The 11292-nt window shown below is 35.2% G+C and overlaps 1 protein-coding gene across 1 annotated transcript; it reads right to left on the minus strand.

Moving 5' to 3' along the window:
* Window positions 1-2616: 2616 nt before the first annotated feature.
* LOC143577106 (uncharacterized) lies at window positions 2617-5104 on the minus strand. Its single transcript, XM_077061041.1, has one exon. It carries the CDS (start codon window positions 5102-5104, stop codon window positions 2849-2851), a length of 2256 nt encoding a protein of 751 aa, XP_076917156.1. The 3' UTR covers window positions 2617-2848.
* Window positions 5105-11292: the final 6188 nt, after the last annotated feature.

Raw genomic sequence — 11292 nt, forward strand, 5'->3', positions numbered from 1 at the left:
TATTATATATATATTGTTCAAAAACTATGAAATTGCTCACCAACCTTTGTGTTGACAAAATCTATTTATGCAATGTTACAGGTTTGACTTTAGGTTGACTCGAGGACTTGAAGAAAAAAACGTTCGAGACTATTAGGATATTAGCAAAACGAACAATATATTATTTACTATGATTTGAATTCGGTTATTGTATGAACAAGTTATGTGACTCTTTGTGTTTTTATGAATTTAAATGAGTTGATTAAATATTGTCACTTAATAGTGTCGTGTGCGATAAACAATCGGTTGCGCCCCGACATTTCCGTCATGGTCGGGGTGTGACATGATGCATATACAAACTATATATATAATATATAACTTATGGGCAAATTAAGACATTTAGATTTTAAGGGATTTACAAATATTATAACACATGGTATAACATAACAAGCATAATGAAGAAGGGCAATATAGTCTTTAAATCATATAAATATCACCTGTAATTAAAATTGGTTAAAAATATTTATAATTTTTATACCTTAACTTTAATCCTATTTTGTAAATATAAACAATACTTACAACTTTAACCCTAATCTTTTATCTATATATTCTTTTTATTTTCACTTTTAACCTAACTTTCTCCACTATTTTTAAACGGTCATAACCTTTTCATATGTTAATATTTTTTAAAAGACATTGCACCATAAAAACGAGCATTTTATTATCTTTAAATTGAGTATGATATTGCTATAGTTTTTTCACTTAAAAAACAACATTTTATGTAGAGATATTTGTGGTCCGGTTTTGATTGTTTTTAAATTAAACCGTGAGTTAGACCGTTATTAACGTTTTTTTGTCTTCGAAACAGAAAACCAACCATTTGAAAATTGAAAATTGGCTGGCCAAAAGTTAAAGAAAAAAATCAACCGTAAAATCAAACCAGTTACCTATTTAAACGGTTTCACGGTTTCAGACCAGATGATACTAGACCCCCTTTCCCGTTGCATCACGCGGGCACCCGCCTAGTATATATATAAGTAGTAAAGTAGTATATCAAATCGTTTGGATATCAAAAAGGCCAAACAAACCAACTTGCTTGATTTGTTGATATGGATTGCGTACCGTGTATGTCGGCTGATAGGTTTGTTACTTTGCTATTGGAAATAAAGTAAAGCGAAAGCCATAAAATAATATAAAATGTGGACAAATCTTGTTTTCTATTCATACTACTTTTTGTTCTTTTAGTTTTCATCCTTTATCCAACAAATCTTAAAATTAAAAAGGTAAACAAAATACGTCCTTTGCTTTTCTAAAGTCAGTCGACTGATCCAACCATGGTGATCCGGCTAGTTCAATCGTTGGTCCGGTTTTAAAAAATTGTTTCGAAGTAATATATTGGGGGGATTTCTTGAAGCTACATATGCTTCCGTTTCTAACAATGTAACTGAAATATAACTTTTACAAGTTACTGAAAACATATCATAAGGGCGAGTAAGGAAAATCTTAAACTAAGATTGATACTTTGTTAACTGTCTGTTAAGTTTGTGGATTAATCTAGAGAGTAAAAAACAAGAAAGTACATAACGTGCAACAAGCAAGTCTTCGCCCAATATGTTTTACTCTTGTATAGCATTCACTGAGTAATGTTTATGCCAAACTTACGTATGCCTAGACCCTAGTACGCTAATTAATATACACTCGTTGTTAGTTTTAGACAAATTTTGTTTAATTCCTTACATGATGTTTGGTGTCTAAGTAGCCTCTAATGAATAGAAACATTGTCTAGCATGTGATGTTGTAGAATGTAGAGCCTCAGACAGAAGATTCAGATGACAAATAATGCTCAATACACCATATTTAGCGTTACTGGTGCTATACTCGTCTTTTTGCATTAACAGGATATTTTTGTTGATGCATTTTCTCCTTGAAGGAGAACTACTGGGGTACTTGAAGAAAGATGAATATTGCATTTTCATATGTCCACTCCTTAAGGCCTTTATGTTTCAATTTATTGAGAGGCTGAGTATGAGGACCTCACACCTCTGTTGCAAAGTACAATGCATGAAAGTCATCCTAAATCTTGTACCGGTTTTCCATACTTGCAATGTGATATTTACTACTTGTAATATGGAAGTAGGTGCACCGATCTCTTGGTTGCTTATCGTAAAACCTGGTGCACAAGGCTCTCACATGCTTAGGTTCTGAAGAGGTTTCGGACCAAGTTGGGTTGATGTATGCAACCTTACCTTGCAATTCTGCAAGAGGATGTTCCCACTACTCGAATGCCAATCGTTAAGATGTGTATATCATTTTCGTTACTTTAAAGAGCATGTTTGCTCTATAAGCCTCCAAAGTTACTTCATGATATGTTATGTCACACTTTATTAATGAAAGTATCATAATAAAGGTTTTGGGAGATTAAGGGTTATAGCAAGTAAAAAGGGGCCACATAGAAAGCCAATTGCAGTGGTTGTATTTTATTAAACCTTTCAGCATACAGGTATCCTAAATACTTAATGAAAGCAAGAGACTTGAGTACTGACACTATAACAAGGTTTACATTATACTTTTGTTCATGCAGTACTATTTTTTCAGCTTCAATGACAGCCTCTTGTTTAGTAAGATAGCTTCTTTTACTGACGGAGTTGGGGATTCAGGTTCTACATGTCGGAATAAGTAGACTTGCTAGTTACTATTGGCAGTTGAAACTGTTCCGGTCACCAACACATAAAATTACTCGAATTTCACAAAACTAGGACACATAACCAAGTAACATCATGGTACAAGCAAAACTGGTCAGATAACCTAAAACTAAAAACCTAGCAATTAAAAACCAGAACAAGATACAAAAAGACTGGACATTTTTACCTCATCGATAACCTCTCTTCGGCTTCCGAACACTAAGAAACCGATCCAACGATCCCAACGCGTCTTCAAATTTACGAATTTTAAGGAAACCCATAATCACATTCACTTCATTTTCTTGAAACTTTGCAGTTTTCATAACTTGATCCACTATCTTAACCAAAGTATCCTCCATTTGCAGGGCAAGAAGCCCTTCAGCCAGCATATATATACAACTACACTCGGGTACATAACCTTTAGAACTCATCTCAAACACAAAATCAACCGCCTGCCCGATGGGCCAGCCACCCGAACACAATCCTTTTGAAACAATCTTGTATGACACCTCATCAGGCGGACAACCCTTTAACTCCATCTCTCTAAAAAACTCCATTGCAGCGTCCACACCACGCTTTTTAAACAACGTTTGAATAATGGGATTATACGAGTGTGGTGTAACAACCATGTTCTTTAACTGAATGGTTCTAAGTAACCTACACGCAACATCCACCCTGCCCGCTTTACATAACCCTTGAATTAATGTCCCGTACGTGACTATATCGGGCTCACACCCGTTTGTAGCCATAACTTGAAGAACATCAGTTGCTTTTTTAATATCACCTGCTTTACAAAAGTGAGAAAGAATTGAATTATAAGTGAATTGATCAGGTTTCAATCCTTCGATTATCATCTGGTCCATAAGTGTAACCGCCTCTTCAGCCCGTTTGTTTTTACAAAGCCCGTCAATAAGCGTGTTGTAAGTAACCACGTTTCTTGACACCCCGTGAAGCTCCATCCTGTCAAAGATTTGGCCCGCTTCTTCGACTTTCTTGTTTTTACAAAACCCGTCTATAAGTGTGTTGTAAGTTATCACGCTTCGTGGGCAAATTCTTGATTCCATTTCTTTCAAAAGATTCAAAGCGGGATCAAGTTTTCTTTTAGAACAATAATAACCTATTAACATGTTATAAGTAAACTCATCCGGTTGACAACCTTTAGTTTTCATTTCATTAAACATTTGCAGTGCGGGTTCGAATTTGTTAGATAAACAAAGCCCTTGAATTAGAGTATTAAAAGTGCAAACATCGGGCGCGATTCTTTTATTTGTTAAACTAAGAGCAAGTTCAGAGGCTAATTCAACTTGGTTTTCCTTACATAAACCACTAATTATCGTGTTGTATGTTATCGTGTTGGGGGACACGTCACGTGCCAGCATTTGGTTAATAATCTCTTTTGCCTCTTCAACTTGACCTAATTTACACAATCCCGAAACAATCGTGTTGTAGGTGTACACATCCGGGTCAAAACCATCGTGAACCATGATATCCAAAAGCTCCAACGCATGCTTCACACGGCCCGATTTGCATAGCCCGTTAACCAAAGTGTTGAATGTAAACCGGTCAGGATAAAACCCCTCCTTCGACATTTCTTGAACAAAACTCAAAGCTTTTGAAACTTGACCTAATTTGCAAAATCCATGAACCAAAGTATTGATGGTTATGTTACTCGATTGACATTGAGCCGATACCATTTGGTCTTTGATTCTCAATGCACCGTCTAAATTCCCGTCTTCGATAAACCCATGCATCAGGGTCGTATACGTCTTTTCATCGGGTGCCAATCCGTGAGTAAACATATCTTCCATCATCAAAACTGCAGGCCTCATTTGATGAGCTTCACAAAGAGCTTTTATCAAGATATTGAAAGTGGAAACATGTCGTTTAATTCCTTTACTCGACATCAACGAGTTAACATCTTCGACTAGTTTCAATTTGTTAGCATCAACAAGAACATTTAGCAAAAAGTTATAACTATGCGTCCCCGGTTTCACTCCAAATTCTTCTTCCATAATAAGCAAAACACAAACCGCCACATCATATAATTCAACCTTTGCAAAACTTTCAATTAATATAAAGAAAGTATCTTCAGAAACCTTACACGAAGACCGTTTCATATCATCTAACACACCCCTAATCGAATCAACCGAACCCACTTCACCAAGCTTTTTAATCATTTCCTCAAAAACACTCAAAGAAGGTTCGAAACTTGGTTGGTTCAAAGCCCATTTAAAGACATCAAGGACCGCATGTTCAGTGTTTTCACCACGTACAATATCGAGAACTTGTTGTTCGATAGGGGAAACAGTGAGTTGATCATAGTCTTTAGTGGATGCAAAAGAAACAATATTTGACCGTTTTACGGGAGAGTAAATTACAGCTGGGTGGTTTAGATTTTGAGGAAGTGTCCATGGGTCACAACTTAAACAAGAAGAAAAGGCCATTTAACTTATTCAATAAAGTGAAAACTCATTCAGGCATTTAAACAAACACCTGGCGGGCAACTACAATTTCGTTTAGCTTTGAGTCTAATAAACCAAAACCCACAAAAACCCATTTGAGAAACTGAATATGAAGTTAAGTTATGCTATCAGTAACACCAATTTAAGGAGTTTGATATTGATTTCTTGAATAATTACACAAGAATTTGACTGGTGGAAGTGAAAGAGACGAAGAAACCGAACCTGGGTATGATAGTATAAGCGATTAGAAAACTGCAAAGATGATATCTCTGAGATGATTCAGTGGAGTGGGAAATGAGATTTGACAAGTGAAATAACAAACAACAAAGAAGATTGCTGAGAGAATCAGCTGAGTACTTGTATGACGTTTAAATGTTTAATGGATAAACTATCTTCTACGAGCATCAATAGATAGCCAAATTTGGTAACTTGCTATTGCAACTTTCGAAATACCAATTTTACCCTTGCATTTTTCTTTTCCATTTTTATCTTAATTCTTTGAACTTTTGAGTTTGCTCATCGGTAGCAACTTTGACCTCGATGCAACTATATGTCGGTATCATTAGTAGCATGTATGAAGAACAATACCAAGTTTGTACTTCGGTAGCCATCGGTAAATCTTGGACTTTTATATAAAGAAGTGACTCGATAATTATAAATATTTCCCGATGTAAACGTGTAAACTTACATTACTAAGAAAAAAAAAAGTTAATTTGTGTGTTGGGGTGAGAGGGAAGTTGCAAATGGGGAAAGCGCTGGGCTGCACCGCTCCTCGGGCACTTTGGGGTGTTTTTTGGTGATGGGCGCCGGTGTGAAAGAATCTTCAACCAACCATCCCCCCCCAACCCAATAAATTCCAACGAATCAAATATTTATATTATAAAAATTAATTAATTAATGGATAATGATTGCAAGGGCTTTATACCACTACACCACTTTATACCAAAAGCTCTATTGCTGACTAGAGCGTCACATGTTGTAAAAAGCCCAAATGTGAGGCTTTTACCACTACACATGGTCTAATCAAATCCAAAACATCCGGTGCCTATTTGTAGTAATACATATTGTGGCAAAATGGTTAAAAAAACAAAGAACTATAAAAATACGGCTAAAAATCCTTAATATGACGGCTAACAGAACACAAGCGGCTACAACCGGTTCCACTGTAGTCAGTTCTAAAATGCCCGGGTCGAAACCAGTTTCTTGGAAACAAATAGAAACCGATGTCAACGTAGGTTCGGAACCAGCATCTGGAATCATTTTTCATATTTCTACCGTAAGCCCTTTAATGTGGTAAGTGATAAAAAACTAGATATGAGACACAATGACACAATGTGATGCTGCCAGCTAGATGTTAGAAGAAGCATCACATGTTTGTATAAAGCTCTTGCAGATTTATGGTAGACTAGTAGTATTTGCAACAACCGATGAACAAACTAATATGAAAAGGATTGAAGAAAATTTGGAACCAAAATAGCATAAATAAACATAGCCAATACACACCGACTGTCCCAAATTTAAAAGGGTTGCCCTCCAATGGTTCCTTGTTAAAAAGGACTTAATGACGTTATACATTTTTCTGGATTTTAAACTAATGTTTTATGGCTTTTGATCGGAAGAGAATAAGAGTCGACTGATGTAAAACTTAGCTCGAAACAGTGATTCAAACGGCTTAAGTTTTATTAGTCAGAAGTTAAAACACCCGAATTGAATTTTGTCGTTTTGGAGCTAGTGTTTGTACAAATAAAAATATAATAGTGTTATGATATCTTATCTTATGTTACTTCACTAATAAAACAAAATGTTGAAGTTTAGGTGTCAACCCCACATTTCTCCTAATTTCTAATATCTTTTCTCATTCATTATAGTTATTCATGGGTCAAAACCATTTTGTCTAATGGGTTATAACATAGTGCGGATTTTATTCATTATTGAATTAAGTGTTATTTTAATACATGATGTTTGACCAACTACGCAACTTTAGTACATTTTTTAAATTTCTTGCAAATCAACACCTGATGCTTCCAAAATCATGCTATTTTAGTACTTTCGTTAACCCTGTTTGTTTTTTTCTTTAAGTCTACATTAAATTAGGCGTTCCTACGAAGAAACACTTATCATATTAGAACTCATGCCTTATCGAGCATGTTATCCCATTTTTAAATTAGTTTATTCGGCAGCAGCAAATGCTAGTTCCAATATGGGTTCGAGTGAAGCCAATTTAGTTATTAGTAAAGCCGAAGTAAATAAAGGTACGATCATAAAGAGATTAAAACATCGAGCTCGCGGGCGTAGTTTTGCGATACAAAAACCGACCTGCCATGTAACTATTGTAATGAAAGATATATCCTTAGATGAATATATAGATACCGACTCTATTACATGGTCACAAAAAGCTAAATGGAAAAAAAAGGATTTCGTAAGTATTTTGAGAACCACAACTGAAATAACGGACCTTATTTATCTTTATTATTTAACAAAACCCTACCGAAATCGGTACCCTTTTTAATCTAAAAGGGTGGCGTATGGTCAACGTAACATCCGTTCGGTAGCGTTGACCGAAACCCGGTTTATGCGAACATTATTCCACAGAACTCTTCAGTATTGCAAGTTCCCCTCGATTACCAGGCAACAGTATGCTTCCGATTCCCAAACTGACGTAATCAGTTAGTTGGATCGACCAAGCAAGCTTTCATCTGTCCAATCGGACTCGATTAGTTTTTAATTGCGGTTTGGTAGTCGTTTGGAAGAGGAGTTAGGGTTTGAAGAGCATCAGCAATGGTGCCTTCTTCATCACTCCAATCGTTCACTCTTCATTTCGCTGCCAGCTCATGCTCTCATCGTTTAAAACCTCGTGTTGAAAAAGGCGATCGTCGTGGTAATCTTAGCTAGCACTCCGTCTATTATTCCTCTTTTCTTTTCCTAGTGTTATCTCTCGCTTTTTATTACTGTATTCTCTGTTTGATACCGGAAGTGTGAATCGGAGCTTAATCGATAAGCGGATTGTTTGGATTTGATTCAGAAGGTACATTTTCGATTCATACCTTACATTACATATCTACTCAATGTAACATTGTGTGCTGATCTTGATTTATTACAAGTGATTCATTATTTTCCTGTTACATTTATAATAATTTCTGTGTGACAAATAATAACTAATTTTCTATGTGTTTTATTACAACTGATTCACAATTTCTGTGTGAGAAATAACTCCTAATTTAATATTATGTTTTATTACAAGCTCATTGTTTTAGGTTCTCACTTGCCAGTGATTGCTTAACAGGTTTTTCATGATAAAGCAAATTTGAGTTAGTTGTTGCTGCGTTCAACGATTATGTGTTTTCTAGATATAGTTAAGAGTTAAAGCAACGGCTGTCCGCCTACGCATGTTATATTTGCTTGTTTGGTCATTGCATGAAGTTGGAAACAGTTGCATTTAGAATGATTTAGTCACTATATTGATTTTTTACTGAAACTATGCAGGGGAGTAAACATTGTTTATTTACTTTAAAATGTGGTCTTGCATATGGTGTTTACATGTTGAATCTTAGATGCTAACGACATATTTTTTGGAACTGTAGGGTGATATTACTTTTGAGTTGATTAAATTTGAATTTTTACTAAAACTAACCGATTTCTCATTACTTCATTTATAAAACTTTGTACAGAGTACAGACTCTACATGACAAAGTTTTTCATTAGTAGTAGGTGTCAGCCAATGTGTCATGGTAACAGATTTCTTATCATTTTAGTTATGGAAATCTTATCCTAAGTGCCATGTATATATGCATGATGTCGGATCGTAACAAATCCAACACCAGTTCAATATATACGATATATGCCTGTATGCATGTTGACGTGAATGAAAGTCTGCTATGATGTGCTGGAATGCTAATCTCTAATCTCTTAGCATTTGAATCCCACAGTCATTAATTGAACATGATATTAGTATAATAATCTAGATGGCTTGAATAAATAGTTGCATGCTGTGTTATCTATAATCTGTTTTAATGGGTTCAAAACTTAAAGCGTGTGGACACATACATTTGTATATTTTATGAACTCCACGATATTGATTTACGAATGTTATATAATCCAACAAGAATCTTTTTAACTTCATACAACCTAAGTGACAGCCAATAACATGAATGGATCTGTGTTATTTAACTCCAACCAGTTACGGTGTGATTTGTCAGTTTATTGTTGATTCATAGTTTATTACATTTTCAGTTTCAGTTGCCATCTGTTGACAATGGATATCGATGTGTCAGCTTCTACTGACGTAAACAAAAGTCATGGGTTGTGTACACTTGAATCTACCAATGCAGTCACTGAAGATTATTCTGTGAATAAAATTGGGAATGATGTAATCGAGTCTATGAATATTGACAAATACGAGGTTCAAGGATCCAAACCACCATTTGATGATTATGATTTTCAAAAGAAAGACAAAGCTATAGATTCATCTTGCTCGTGTTCTTCATCTCCTCTGTCTGTAAGCATACTGCCTTTATTTGCAGTAGGTGTAGCAATTTTGACCACTTATTTTTTAATGGGCTGTCTTTCACCTTAAATCGGTCAAATGAGCCGAAATAGTGGGCGATTCGTTTATTTGATAAATGAGTGAACGTGAACAAGTTTTTTTGTTCGTTGTTTAATGGGCATGAACACGTCATGTTTGTTCATTTACGCTCTTTTATATACGCATTTAAAATTTGTAAGCCGTTACAGTTTAGTGTACTTTTAAGAAAATAAAATATCACCTGTTATAGTTTAGTCTAGTTTTATTAATTTCTTAGTCTCAAATTCTCAGCCTATTGATGTTTACGTTTTACTTTGAATTGGTGTCCACGCGGTTATGTTCAATCATCTATGTTCAACTATGTTTCTTTGTTTACTCTCAAGAACCGTTCGTTTATACTATTAACAAATGAACATAAACTAACATGAACAAGAAAAACCGCTCATTTAATTGCTCATGTTCGATCGTTTCTTTCAGTTTAAGTTAAACAAACGAACATGAGCATGCTACCGTTCATGTTTGTTTGGTTCTTTTACAAGCCTAAGTCGAATAAAAGGATTCTATTGACAGAGAACGGGTCAAATAAAGAAAAGAGACTTAATGTATTATTTTATACACTGGTTCCTATAGTTAGTGCAATAATGTTCTGTAATCATAATTGCCGCATTCACTGATATAAAAAGGGACACTTTTTATTGCCCTGTTTATGCTTTGTTTTCCCACAGCCAACTGTAAAGCCTGTATCTGCAATGAAAGGTAGCCGAGTCGGCCCACCTCAAAAGCGAACTGTGAAGTGGGCCCCGGAAGTCTATGATCCAGTTCCAACCTCAGTTTCTCATGCAGTAACAAACAACAAGCCTCAAAAGAGCAAGAAGAAGTCAAAGTCCAAGCAGAAAAACGGAAGCAAGTCATCACGTGGAAATAAACACAAAGACAAATTGGCGGGAAAAAGAGGAGGCGTTTAGCTCTTTCTGTGAGTGTGAAAACATGGTTTTGGAGAGAACAGGTATAGTTCTTTCGGTCAGTGTGGAAACTTGGTTTTGGAGAAGTAGTACCTAGGGGTGTTATGCGACTATTTCTATTTTGCTTTGAATTGAATCCCTTATGCTGATAGAGTAGTAGTTATTTGTTGGTGTGCTTGTGTGTGTATATATAGCGTGCTTGTAAGCTTCAAACGAGAACTACTGAAGTTTGAGAAGAGTTAAAAAAACAAGAACCATTTTCTAGCATCGGATAAGCTTGCTGAAGATTTTTCACGCGATGATTTTTTTTACTAAAGTGAAGCATCTTAATATTTATCGAATATAGTCTATATACCGTTTGATAAGATCTCTTTGTATGACAAATATTATCCCATTTACACCCTGAAACTGAAGCAGTGAAGCTCATATGAAATCGGTACAAGTTAGCAAATAAAATGAAACGAAACTTTTTAGCATCATAATGGTTCATTATCAAGCATTATGATATGAAACTAAGAATTTAAAAACATTTTATTAAAATACAAAATGAAACCCTAAAACGGCGTTTCATTATGAAAATACGTATCGATAAAGCGAAAACTTTTAAACATTATATAATGGTACTTGATCAAACAAAAAACGGAGACATAATTAAAAGATTAAGACAATATCCATCCATCCATTAC

The sequence above is a fragment of the Bidens hawaiensis genome, unplaced genomic scaffold (assembly GCF_021521415.1).
Source record: "Bidens hawaiensis isolate Kalapana, Puna unplaced genomic scaffold, B.hawaiensis_p1.1 tig00001461_1, whole genome shotgun sequence".
Taxonomy (NCBI): Eukaryota; Viridiplantae; Streptophyta; class Magnoliopsida; order Asterales; family Asteraceae; genus Bidens; species Bidens hawaiensis.